Genomic DNA, 14,628 nt, shown 5'->3' with positions numbered 1-14,628 from the left:
ATATACAATACAGATAGATATATAAAGCCCACTGGATAATTGCAGGATAGCGCCTCCTGTGGAGACACTGCCAGACAACTCATGGCTTTGTTTACATGGGGATTTACGGTTACCCCATAGTTATAAGCTGTTGATGAAATGCTGTTAATGCCTTTTGAAACTATAACAACTTTGTCATGACAAGAGAAGAGATGGCTCAATGATACCCTGTGTGTGTGTGTGTGTGTGTGTGTGTGTGTGTGTGTGTGTGTGTGTGTGTGTGTGTGTGTGTGTGTGTGTGTGTGTGTGTGTGTGTGTGTGTGTGTGTGGCAGTTACATCTTGTAATTGAGCAGTCAGGCTCTTTGGTGCTGATGATAGTTAGGGAGCCTCATCTTAAATAATCATCCAGCAGCAGCCTGCTGCCCTGAACCTTTATAGCCACAAAGCCTCTTCCTGGGCATAATCCAGATCTACTGGGAAGATTAGCAGCACTCCATACAGCCATGTAACTGTATTAAGCTGCTTTAGATATATATTAAAGCGGGCAATGTCATGATAAATGCCACATAGAGAGGCCTAGTCTCTATGTATGTTGCCGCTGACGCTGCTATCTGATACATGATCACAATTGTGACAAATGCCGCCCGCTCCCGGACCCGTCACGGTCTACCGAGCAGGCAGGCTAATAATATTAATACACTGAACACTCACTCGTCCTCCTCCAGCACAGAGTCCTCGGTGATCAGACCCAGGGGAGCGGTGCTGCTGTCCGTGTCGCCGGTGATCAGACCCAGGGGAGCGGTGCTGCTGTCCGTGTCGCCGGTGTTCAGACCCAGGGGAGCGGTGCTGCTGTCCGTGTCGCAGGTGATCAGACCCAGGGGAGCAACATCATCAGCGCTGCAATTAGATGCATCTCATTTATTTTCCCGTAGACATTTCGTAAAATACTTATACGAGGGATCAGCCGAGCAGCATTTTGGTAAACAAACCACGCCACTGGGTGGCAACGGCAATGGAACCCTATCCGGCGCTGTGAACGGCGGAACGAAAGGCGGACACCATGGACAGTACAATACACCCACCAACTGTTATGGGGTTAAACCCCCCTCTAGAGTCATGTTGTAATGGTACGTCCCAGCAGCAACCAGGAAGTGTGTGTATGTTATGTCCAACTAAGAGTAACGTTAGCAGTAGCAGTAGCATAATAGCCTATTTCCCGTTTATAATACTTTAAGAAGTTTAATTTACAAACAGAAGACTCGTATGTGCGGACGATATTATCAGGAATATATGAAGTGGAACCAGGGCTCCGTTGATCAGAGGAAGAAGACTCAGTCCAGCTCAGATGAATGGTTTAGCTGTGAAGCTAACGTTAGCTGTGAAGCTATTTATTGGAGCTTAGAAAGGTAAAGTTGGTCACAGTTCAGGAGGAAAAGTTCCAGTCTGTCACTGTGTGAACATTGAAATGTCTAAAGTCCAGAAGCTAAGAGCTGTGGTGGTGAAGCAGAGCATAACTGTGGCTGTTGAAGATAAACTGCTGGACGCTGTGCGGTTACACAGAGAGGCCTTGTCTCCAGACCTCCAGCAGCTGTTGGTCATTAAAGAAGAGGTTCCCGCTGAGCAGCAGGAGGACACAGAGCCCCCACTTTATATTAAAGAGGAACAGGAGGACCCAGAGTATCCACACATTAAAGAGGAACAGGAGGACCCAGAGTATCCACACATTAAAGAGGAACAGGAGGACCCAGAGTCTCCACACAATAAAGAGGAACAGGAGGAACTCTGGACCAGTCAGGAGGGAGAGCAGCTTCAACGGCTGGAGGAGGCTGATATCACCAAGTTCCCATTCTCTGTTGTCCCTGTGAAGAGTGAAGAGAAACCTCAGTCCTCACAGCTTCATCAAAGCCAAACTGAGGAGAACAGAGAGACAGAGCCTGTAGCCACCTGCTCAACTGAACAGATGAAAACAGAAGCTGATGGAGAGGACTGTGGAGTATCAGAACCAGCTAGTAATTCACAACCAACTAGTGATGACAACACTTCAGACTCTTCTGAGACTGAAGACAATGATGATGAATGCATGGAAACTAGTGAACCTCAGTCAGGTTTAGCCTCACAGAAAAAGAGTGAAGTTCCAAGGAAGAAACACTTCAGCTCCTCGGTTTGCGGTAAAGGATTTGGTCATAAAGGACACTTGAATGCACACATGATAGTCCACACAGGTGAGAAACAATTTAATTGCTCTCTCTGTGGTAAAGGTTTTGGTCATAAAGGACAGTTGGCGAGACACATGATAATCCACACAGGAGATAAACAATTTATTTGCTCAGTCTGTGGTAAATGTTTTGGTCATAAAGCAGACTTGAAGAAACACATGATAATCCACAAAGGAGATAAACAATATAATTGCTCAGTCTGTGGTAAATGTTTTGGTCGTAAAGGAAACGGTGACAAACAATGTATTTGCTCAGTCTGTGGTAAAAGTTTTGGTCATAAAGGACACTTGAAGAGACACATGATAGTCCACACAGGAGATAAACAATTTAATTGCAGTCTGTGGTAAAGGTTTTAGTCAGAAAGGACACTTGAAGAGACACATGATAGTCCGCACAGAAGATAAACAATTTAATTGCAGTCTGTGGTAAAGGTTTTAGTCAGAAAGGACACTTGAAGAGACACATGATAGTCCACACAGGAGATAAACAATTTAATTGCAGTCTGTGGTAAAGGTTTTAGTCAGAAAGGACACTTGAAGAGACACATGATAATCCACACAGGAGATAAACAATTTAATTGCTCAGTCTGTGGTAAAAGTTTTGGTCGTAAAGGATCCTTGACGAGACACATTCCCTCTAGCTTTCCTCAGCAACAGATTCAGCTCTTTCTGTGCTGCAGCTGCCCCCATCCTTTCCCTATTTTCAAAAGCCAGTTTTGTTTTGTTAATGCATCTTTTTACCTCCTTAGTTATATGTGGCTTATTGTTTGGGTAGTGTAGGATATCTTTCTTGGGAACAGTTATCTCTGTTTACGTTTTAAAAACTGTGACAGTTCACGACATGCATATATTATACATCAAACTCTTGAGCTACTTCTGCTCTCACTCAGAATGTCAAAATATAAGCGATATGATGTATAGTTTTTGAGATATTAACGTTTGTTTGGAGCACTCGTACTATTAACTGCCGCGGGGTTCAGCATGTCTGGGTGGCAAGTGACGTCACGCTGATTCGTACTATTGCTGATATGTTGATTGATGAGCACAATGTAACCCTGCTGTACCTACAGAGCTGCTTGGTGGGAAGAGACATCTGGCAGAGGAGGAGAGGAACGTTGTCCAAATGAATTCTTCAGCAAAGGTGAGGAAAATATCAGTCACTGATGCTGAGAACACACACACACACACACACACACACACACACACACACACACACACACACACACACACACACACACACACACACACAGGCACACACACACACACACACACACACACACACACACACACACACACACAGGCACACACCATGGACATATTATAAGATGGACTGAGCATTGGTCCCGCTCTGGCGGTTGAATTCAGTATTAGGTCACAAGGCCCGCTTCCCCATGTTAGTGGATGGGAAAATCACAACCGAAATAATCACAGTATACGTCAGATACTTTTTTTCCAAAGGTGGTTTGTATCATTTTAGATCATGCTAATGCCTGTGCAAGTGGTCATTTTTCTGATCAGTTTGTTTTCAAGTAGTTATTTGACATATAAAAAGGGATAAAAATGGATGATTGACAGCTGTGGCAGCCAGTCTCAAGCCGTCATTGGCTGGACAGGCTCTGCACATTATAGATCTATCGTCATAGACAAGACACACGGCTTCATGTTATCTAACGCTCCCTGGAAGTCGGGTGGCTCATGGGTTGGCTGTGCTGGCTACCAGACATCAATGGACCGCAATAAAAAGAACATTGTTTTGAGAAAGGTGCGCGAGGAATTAACGTTGGTTGGGGACTGAAGTAAGTTCAGAAAATATGTGTTTTATGAGTTACTCCAGCTACGTTATAGGTACACAATGGTTTTAACATGCAGGCTAGCAAGGGGACTGCCCCCTAGTCCGACACCTCACGAGACCGAATTTGGGTTAGGGTCTGGGGGAGGTTAGGTTTAGGCGTGGGGGTGGGAGAGGTTAGGTTTTGGGTTAGGGTCTGGGGGAGGTTAGGTTTAGGCGTGGGGGTGGGAGAGGTTAGGTTTTGGGTTAGTGAAAAACGGGGAATATAATGCCTCTTTTTTCGGACTCGTGAGGTGTCGGACTCGTGAGGTATCGGACTCGTGCCATGGCACCGGCTAGCAATGGCGTTAGCCGCTTTCGCTAGTCAGCTGTTTTTCATTATTTATCGGCTTAACTCATTCACCGCCAATGACGTCTTTGACGTGTTATCAGAAATAGCCCTCCCCGCCAATGACGTGTTTGACGTGTTTTTGTTTTTATTGGTGCAGCGCCTGCAGCAAACACTTGCCCAGCCTGTGACACAGACACAGGTCCCTGCCTTCAAAGGGTAGCCGACAGCACGCGATCAAACACATACCGCAGCTGTTGTTTTGAAATTGAGCAAGAGGAAAAGCAGCAAAACGGGTAACGCTTCCTTGTGCAGACAGGAGAAACGCCATTGAAACGCCCTCGGCGCGCTGCACGAGCTGGAGTCGCCTTCCTCTGTGCCAGCCAGGAGAAAACGGGAGAAAGTAATCAAGAGATGTGTTTGATCATCGGAGGAATGAGGAAATGATCGATCAGTTTGCGAGGGCGGTGAGGACGTGTTGAATAGCCGAGGGGAAAACGGGAACGATCATAGATATGACAGGGAGACATGGACGAGGACGGGTGTACCAGAACAAATCAAAATAAACACAGGAACAGCTAGGCAGCAGCGGGCAGAAGGCAGTCACAGCAGCCCGCTGTCCTTCTCAAGAGCTCTTCAGTTGGTTCATGAAATCGCTGGGCTGCGTGCCCTCCAGTGTTGCTCCTGGCCAATCCCAGCGCCACAGGGCGTGGTTATTGCTTATCCTATGTGGGGTTAGAAATCTAAAAGGGGGATCGTGTGTGTGTGTCTGTCTGTCTGTCTGTCTGTCTGTCTGTCGGTGTGTCTGTCTGTCTGTCTGTCTGTCTGTCTGTCTGTCTGTCTGCACACTCACTCACACCGAGTAAACTGTATTGTTGAATGTAAAAAAAAAGCACTTCATGTGTATATATATATATATATATATATATTTTTTGTCATTTGTGTCCTAACGAATAATATTTACATGTCTGATGTCAATACAGTTCAAAATAAAAGAATTGAGAGTGAGTTATGCCTGAGATTGTGCCCTTTTACAAAAATTGCCTTTTCTCCTGTTTATTTTCTCTGGGAGACCTTCTGGGGGAAAACAGGGTGTATATAAATGGCTATAAGTAGAGTACAGAACATGCTAAAAGCTCACTTTTTTTTTCCTGGTGAACCCAGAGACGTACATCTTCATTTTGAGGTATTGCAAATCACTCTGGTGCTAATAGATAATTTACTGTGGGTCTTGAAAGATGACCAACAATTATGAAAATCTTTGGCCTGTGCTAAATATTGGCAGTCCTAAACTGGCGGTGAATGAGTTAATATAACTTAAAGGAGAACTTACCTCCAAAACACTTTTTTTCAGCTTTTAACCAATATATATGACTTTTAGGGTGATGTGTGAAGAATTCTGGTCAGAATTTCCACATTTGACACCAAACTGTTGCCATTTTACCATTTGTATCATTTTTCAGCAGCATATCTGGCATAAGCGCCCTCTAAAGGTCGAACACTGCTTTTTTTTTTTTTCTCAAATGAATGGGAGATTAGGGGCACACTGACGTCACAGTGCCCCCAAAGACTATGGGATTTCAAGAGAATTACTCCCCTACCCCCCCTGTACCCTTTTGGCTCCTCAGAACTCCAAGCCTATTACTATTGAAGTTTGCTCTTAAAATACTGAACCAAACGTCGTCAAAGTTGGCACATGTCTTAATTATAGTTAGTTTCCCGCTGAATGTGTCATTACTTTATTGATATCTTACCTGGATAAGCTCGAATGATGATGTTTATATTATCAGTCCGAGTTGCAAGCACTGTCTCCAGCCCAGGCAGGCAGGCGGGAGAGAGTCGTACTGTAACATGGACGAGCCCCAAGCTCCGCGGGCGCGCGCAGCAGGCCAGCAGCAGCTGGGCTCTCTGTGCTGAGCAGAGAGAGCAGTCTGATATTTCCGCAAACAAATCTTATCGCAGTATAGCGCACATGTAAAATATAACGCTATACTACGACGTGACAACGTGACAAAGCTGGTCTAAACACATCGGCTACTGTAATATCGTCACTGTGTACAAGCAACGGGGGGGGGGGGGGGGGGTTGACTCGCTGTGTGTGTGTTTTGCTGTCTGGAGCACTTTCTCCAGTGCTCTCTGTGCACAGTCTGACATTTCCGCGGCTATCAGTCCGACTTGGAAGCACTTTCTCTCGGCCAGTCAAACGGGAGAGTCTGCGCGCACACTGCACACAGCAGCAGTGAGAGGCGGGGGCTTTCAGTCAGCAGAGCAGAGCAACTGGCTCTGTGTGTGTGTGCTCCGAGGAGGAGAAGAGCTCTGTCCTGCTCTGCGCAGTGCGCCCTGAGAGGAAAAATCAGACGAGGGAATTACGTGGAGAAATCTCGCATTGTGTTACCCCAGAGCGAGAGGTTTGTCCTATTGTGGGTGTGCTGCTGTTAACGAGCCCATGTCACTTTGCTCCCGTAACGTAGTTTCCATAGAGATACATGCAGAAAAATAATTAAATTTCTAGTTCGCCACTGAATTACCAAATTGATATAACTTAAAACCATTTTCAGATTTTCTGTTTCCATACAGACCAACAGCGTTGGCTAGTTGTTGATATTTATAGAGATATTGCCCCTCTCAAATAAATTATTTTTGAGGCAGTAGGCAAACTGTAATGGCGTCGATTTCCGAAAAAGAATCTCGACTCGAACACAGCCAAAGAGTCCAGTATAGACAAGAGCATATGTCATTTCTTGGTTTTTTCCATAGGTATTTTCAAATCACTGTTCTAATACATATCTAGGGGGTAAGTCCTCCTTTAACAACCGATAACGATAGCTGGAATAACACAATAATAGACACATATTTTCAGAACTGACCAGGTTGTCCAACTGACAGGAAATGTGTTTTATAACGTTAACTCCCGTCCCGGGTATAAGATGAGGCCTAGTAGTACACAACCACCATTAGCTCATCACTAACGGCTTAGCATCACATACAAACAGACGTTTTATTTTTTGTAGGCTATTAAAGCAACAAACGTTTTTATATGCATATCTGGGGGAAATGCTTTGACTGTGGGGATGTTCGTTCTTCACAAGCTCCTCTCTTAGTAACGATATACCAGGCATAAATAAGATATAGCTCAGTGGGATATACAGAGTCGGAGAATAGACCAGGCAGCCTGGCTCATGCACTGGGCTAACGTTAGGTTGGGCTGCCCTACACACACTGTACCGTAGGGCTGTCAATCTCCCTCTATAATCAAATTCGAATTTCAGTGCTTTATACATTTTAATATTCGAATTATATTCGAATATTTTAATTAATTTTTAATTGAATTAAAAAAAAAAAAAAAAAAAATTTTTGGTCTGAGTGAATTGTTGTCTTCTCTTATGTTATGTTCTGATTCTAAATATAGCTGAATCTTTGGGTTTGACCAAGTAAAACTTTTTCTAAGCATTTTACCAAATGTAGATGGAAAAGTGAATGGTGGATGAATATTCAAAATAATATTAGGCTTATCACAAATAGTCCAGCAATGATGTTTATTTAAGAAAACATGTTCCTTGCATTAGAAAATAGGTCAGATAACCAGAGCTTAGTTAATATTCATCAGTGATGTATTGGTGCTGTCTGAAATGCTAAAATGAAATAATTGATAATAAAAAAAGACACAGCCTTTGTTTGAGCTCCTTATCAATAAACAAATAAGTAAACTTTGCCAAAACAACAATGAGCCATGAACAAAAAAAAATCAGTCACGTATTGCACTTAAGAGCTACAGGTTTACATTCAGTATAGCAGCTTCAACAGTCAACTTCAGTTAACAATGAATGAACATACATTTTAAGAGCTACAGGTAGGTTTACATCAGTATAGCAGCTTCAACAGTCAACTTCAGTTAACCCTCTTTTCTTCAAGTATGTTGTCAGAACTTGTCACTGTTCTAGTGTTCTAAAAAAAAAAAAAAAAAAAAATTTTTTTTTTTTAAATAAATAAAAATTAAAATATTCGTTTTAAAAAAATAATAATAATCGAATTTCGTTCATAATTATTAAATTCGAATAATATTCGAATATCAAAATTCGTTTCAACAGCCCTACTGTACCGGGGGGGGTACAACAACGTAGCCTCACGGTTAGATTTGTTAACCAACATTTGCGCCAAAATAAATGTAATCATAAAGTTAATCAAATCAAATGCCATGGAAACATTAGGCTAATCAACACAGAGCTGTTCATCCAAGAATTTCCCCCAGTGAGAGGCTGAGAGCCAAGCAGCCCTGGCTCCTCTTCCAGGCTGAGAGGCTCCTCTTCCGGGCTGCTCTCAGTAGGGATGGGCGCGAGTACTCGGGTACTCGAGCACTCGTTCATAACGTCAGTATTCGAGTAACGTTTCTGCTGTTCGGGTACTCGCTCCACTCCCCACCCCTTTAAAAATGGTAGAAGATCTACGCACGCATCGTCATGTGGATCTGGCAGCAACCAGCAGCAACCAGCAGCAACTGCACGGCGGGTCTCGCTGTGTTTCCCTCCCATTCAACGAACACGCCTGGGTTTCTTGTGACTAAACTCTATCAGGTGTCAAGTCAGCCAGAATGTACCAAGTACGTCATCCGCTTTGTTGCTTTCAAAATAAAATGCTTATTGTAACCTTATTTATTTTGAGTAATGCGTTACAGCCACAGTTTCACGCCATATAACATCACAACGAGTATTTTGATACAAGGATGCTGCTTCATTCATTGAAATACCTTTTCTCCTCCAACGTGCATCAATAAGCTATTTACTTTTGTTTAAGTAACATTATTTTGAAAGTTTTAACCGGAAGTTTTCCAGCTCTTCCCGAAAATGGTGGCTGGAGATATTCTCCCGAATGAGAAGCACGCTTCTTCATAGCGCACGCCCGATAAAACTCATTCAAAACGTTGCACTAGTTTACTGACTACACTGTCGTTTCCCATAACGTTAGTCACAAGAAATGTGGAGAAAGAATCACTTTTTGGGAGACAATCGCATCATGGTGATCACTATTCAGCAACAATGGACATGTATTGGAAATCAAATGCCTTCGCTTGTTTCACAACTTGTCTGCTCCAAAGCGCTAATCCAACCATCGGAGATACTGTCTAAAGGTAGGCTTTAGATGTTAGCTTAGCGTCACCTAATATCACAGTCAGTCCCTCTCCTGACAAAAATGCTCCAGCGCTTTTTCCATGCAAAAATGCAAAGGTTATGTGTGAACAGCCCGATACACAGCATATTACCCCTGCTCAGTCATTACCATAGTAATCACACAGCCCGCGCCCCCAGCGCGAGTAGGACTCGAGCACTCGTTCATAATAGAAGGAGAGTACTCGACTATTTAAATTGCTTAAAATGCCCATCCCTAGCTCTCAGAGCACGGGCTGAGAGCAGCCCGGAGGTCTGACTTGTCTGGCTGATACAACTCAATCTTCGACAACGGAAATCAGATTTTCGTACAGGCGTCCTTTTGATAAACTGATCTCATAGTGGGAATCTTCCTGGTTACTTTTGGCGAGACAAAAAATAATAAAAAATATTACAACTTAAAGTGCCATATTTACAGAGCTAGAGTGTATATAAATACTAGAGATGGGATAGTTAACGCCATTAACGGCTGCGTTAACGCGAGACTCTTAACGCGCGATAAAAAAATTATCGCCGTTAATCTATTTTAATCTTTTTTTTTTTTTTTTCTTTTTTTTTTTTTTTTTACCTTTATTTATACAGGGGGAGTCTCACTGAGAGCAATGCTCTCTTTTTCAGGAGCGCCCTGTTCACATTCACACACATTCATACCTGGAAGCTGTCCAGTACAACCACAGTCTGATCTGCTGGCCACTGAGCAGCTCCACTGTATTATTATTATTATTATTATATATATTATTATTCTCAAAGTTGTCTGGTAGCAGGGTCCACTCATATTGAGCAGGCCATGATGATTATCACTTTAGAATGGAACAGGTATGTAAGCGCGGACATTTATGTCTGCCTCCCCCATCCTGGCTGCTGTGGGGGGGCGTGAACAACCGAATAAACAGAAACCTGTTCACAAGGACTTACTTCTAGTCATTATTTATGTTGCACACACATATTTTGAATGGCTTCGACAGACTTCAAATGACCCATTTTAATCTAGATTAATCTAGATTAATGACCAGGATTAATCTAGATTAATCTAGATTAAAAAAAAAATCTATTCCCATCTCTAATAAATACACAACGCACTGTGCGCATTCTAGAAACAGCAGCTCTACATAAGAAAGTTCAGAGGGGCGGGGAGCCCACAGAGGTTCTAAATCAATGGAGCTACTGCGCAGACTCTGGTTCACTGATCTGGCCTGATTTTGGCTTCAATAAAACATACAGGGAGGAGATAGGGACACTCCCTCCATTCATATATCTCAGTGGCACACAGGCACACACACACACACACACACACACACACACACACACACACACACACACACACACACACACACACACACACTCTTACTTAGCCTCTGTCCTGATTCTTTCTTTATATCTTTCTCTACAGAAACAGAGAGGCACCAACGGACCCAAACGTCACCGCTGTCAGCAGTGTGACAAAGCATTCACAAAGCTGCACCTCTTAAAGCAACATCAGATACTTCACTCAGGAGAGAGTGGTCAATCTTCCAGTCAGTTAGGTACCCTAACAAGACATCAACGCATTCACACTGGAGAGAAGCCCTACGACTGTGACCAATGTGGAAGCAGCTTCAGTCGGTTAGGTCACCTAAAAACACATAAACACATTCACACTGGAGAGAAGCCCTACAACTGTGACCAATGTGGGAGCAGCTTCAGTCAGTTAGTTACCCTAAAAACACATCAACGCATTCACACTGGAGAGAAGCCCTACAACTGTGACCAATGTGGGAGCAGCTTCAGTCAGTTAGTTACCCTAAAAACACATCAACGCATTCACACTGGAGAGAAGCCCTACAACTGTGACCAATGTGGGAGCAGCTTCAGTCAGTTAGGTAACCTAAAAACACATCAACGCCTTCACACTGGAGAGAAGCCCTACAACTGTGACCAATGTGGGAGCAGCTTCAGTGAGTTAGGTACCCTAAAAAGACATCAACGCATTCACAATGGAGATAAGCCCTACAACTGTGACCAATGTGGGAGCAGGTTCAGTCTGTTAGGTCACCTAAAAACACATCAACGCATTCACACTGGAGAGAAGCCGTATAACTGTGACCAATGTGGGAGCAGCTTCAGTGAGTTAGGTCACCTAAAAACACATCAACGCATTCACACTGGAGAGAAGCCCTACAAATGTGACCAATGTGGGAGCAGGTTCAGTCAGTTAGCTAACCTAAAAACACATCAACGCATTCACACTGGAGAGAAGCCGTACAACTGTGACCAATGTGGAAGCAGCTTCAGTCTGTTAGCTACCCTAAAAACACACCAACGCATTCACACTGGAGAGAAGCCCTACAACTGTGACCAATGTGGGAGCAGCTTCAGTCGGTTAGATAACCTAAAAACACACCAACGCCTTCACACTGGAGAGAAGCCCTACAACTGTGACCAATGTGGGAGCAGTTTCAGTCAGTTAGGTACCCTAAAAACACATCAACGCCTTCACACTGGAACAGGCTACTGGTGTGACCGCTGTAAGAAAATGTTCACTCAGTCATCTAATCTGAAGAGACACCGCTGCATCTAACCTGCTGAAGAGCGCCTCCACTGTCTGCAGGGGGAACAAGCCTCTCTCTCTCCAACCAAACATGTAATGAATCAAAGTTCAGTCACAGCAGAGTCTCTCTATGCATAATTATGTTTGTTTCTCAGCCATAAATCTTGACATTGCGTTGCTACAATGTTAACAAAAATGTAAATATCTCATTACAAAGTAAATAATATAGTTTGAATGGAGAGCCGTGATGGTTAAAGGGACAGCTCACCCTAAAATCCAAAATACATATTTTTCCTCTCACCTGTAGTGCTATTTATCCATCTATATTGTTGTGTGTTAGTTGCCGGCAGGTGAGATGTATTTTGGATTTTAGGGTGAGCTGTCCCTTTAAGGATCTGATTTGTGATTACTACAGCAGAATAACATGGAGCTAATATCACCATGATTTTTTTCTGACCCACCAGAGCGTCATGTTCTGTATTGAGATATATTGAATTTAGTATTTGTCCCTAAAGTTGACTCATATGAAGTAAACATGAACAGTGACATCAACATAATGAATGTAAAGCCCAGCTCTTCAGTGTATTACTTCTAGCCTGTCATTAACTCAAGTGACTAAGTCACAACAAGCATCACCTCTGACATGAATCATCTGTGGCAGCATCTGAACAGTCCTCTAATGCAGCCTTATGCAGGGATACTCAACTTACTTTGCCCGGGGGACACTTTTGCAAAATGACAGGAGGCCAGGGGCCAGTTAATAAACATACAATAATATACTTTTCTCTGTAGTGGATTGTAGGTTTTTGAGGTGCCAGCCAGAGTTTAGTCTGATAATTTGGTCCACACAGGATAGTTAAGTTAGTTAAGTACATTGATATAAGTGCCTGGGTGGCGAGCAAGCAGTGATATTTGACAATTTAGTTCAGTTGGCACCCTATCATGGGCCACATCTGGCCCCTGGGTTGCAAGTTGAATATCACTGATCTAATGTTTAGCTGATAATTAAGCAAATTGTATTGTGATTTCGTTGTAGAGTTTGCTGGGTCAGATTTAGTCAAGTTAGTCAATCACCCCCCCCCCCCCCCCCCCCAATAACCTACATGGAGTTTACAGTGCTGTGTAATTTTGTTCATCATTTTGTTTGCTTTTGTGTTTTATCTTTTTTTGGTGTAATAAACTTGTTGAACCACCAGGTGGGAAGGGGGCGGGGCATACAGTTTTTGACCGTGGCCATGGCGTCTGCAGGTGTAGCAGTAGCTCAAGTTTAGTTAGACTGCCTGTATGATTAGGGCTTTTCACACTACACTTAGCCAGGGTTAAGTCAGTCTGTTAGCCTGGGGCTAAGAGAGCTGTTAGCCCAGGGCTAAGAGAGCTGTTAGCCCAGGGCTAAGAAAGCTTTCACACTTGCACAATCCTGGCCCACTCCAAAGTGGTCTAACCCTGACTTCAGCCCCGGCTAGCTGGCCCTGCTCTGGAGCAGGCTTAGCCCCGACTCTCCATCTAAACACAGCAGGGCTAAACGTTGCCAGTGTGAAACGGGGCCAAGGAAACAAACAAAAGCATAGGCCTGTTTTAGGTTAACCTGGGTTAACAATGTGTGTGTGTGTGAAAAGTTAGCCTGGAGCTATCTTAGCCCAGGGCTTAGATAGCACCGGGCTAAGAGCATGCAGTGTGAAAAGCCCTTTTTTGATGTTTTACTCGCATGCAAGAAACTGTCAATCTGCCTGAGTAATAATAAATGGAGCAGCAAAAGCAAAGCTGAATGTTTGGACATTGTAATTGGTTTGTGGGTTACACCGCCGATGTCTCCGGCACATGTCAATTACTTTCACCAACATGCAACAATATGGTGGCTTATTGGAAAGCCATTCTAATGTATGTGTTGCACTCTGAATCAGAATGCAGAGAGAGAGAGAGAGTCTCAGTCACATCTACTGCTGCTGTTTTACATGCAGCCCTTATATTCAGTTTGCATGCATATTTTGTACTGAACATGTTCTACTGTTGTAACTGACAGCTGTTTTGTTCAAACTGTTCTACTCCAGATGTGACTGTAATGAAACAGGTGGCTGCACTGCCTGTTGCTGTGATGACTATGTGAGTGAATATGTGCAGAGGCACCGGATTCAGCCAGCATGAGGTCATCACAGGTCACCCGTTAATTTATTACAATCACCTGGTATTGGGAACTGGGGATGTTACAGTATTTAGGGCCCCAACCCTATATTTTTGACAAAATGTCCCATACGTTTATGGCTTTAATTGAGTGTACCTGCACTGTAAATCCTGTGTTAGGTAGCTGTACTGTAAATCCTGTTGAGATGCAGGTGAGTCTATGTCTCAGTTATTATTCTGGCCTTAATTGTGCGTATGTGCGCTGTGAGGGGGGCCCTTTATGCATCCAAGATAAGTGCATACATACAAGAGTACAGCTTTCCTAATGACAAATAGCACAAATCTAAATCTTTCTTCAATTAGACCAGCAATAGTAAAAACCATAGGAATGATAATTCACAAAGGAGATAATGTACACAGTGCAAGAGCACTAACTACAAGAGCACTCCATAGTACAACGCTAGTAGGCTACAGCTCTAAATAGATACAAAATCACATGATATTTACAC

The 14,628-nt window shown here is 43.4% G+C and overlaps 1 protein-coding gene across 1 annotated transcript; it reads left to right on the top strand.

The window, feature by feature from the left end:
• Nucleotides 1-1,261: 1,261 nt before the first annotated feature.
• LOC310800256 (uncharacterized protein) lies at nucleotides 1,262-12,669 on the top strand (the record flags this gene model as incomplete). The annotated part of the gene is made up of 4 exons (XM_083662834.1): nucleotides 1,262-2,202; nucleotides 3,266-3,336; nucleotides 10,865-11,076; nucleotides 12,663-12,669. Exons 1-4 carry the CDS (start codon nucleotides 1,446-1,448, stop codon nucleotides 12,667-12,669), a joined length of 1,047 nt encoding a protein of 348 aa, XP_083518960.1. The 5' UTR covers nucleotides 1,262-1,445.
• Between the last annotated feature and the right edge of the window lie 1,959 nt (nucleotides 12,670-14,628).

The sequence above is a fragment of the Poromitra crassiceps genome (genome assembly GCF_964638095.1).
Source record: "Poromitra crassiceps genome assembly, chromosome: 29".
Lineage (NCBI taxonomy): Eukaryota > Metazoa > Chordata > Actinopteri > Beryciformes > Melamphaidae > Poromitra > Poromitra crassiceps.
The sequence above is the reverse complement of the archived record's forward strand: the minus strand, read 5'-3'. Positions and strand labels throughout refer to the sequence as shown.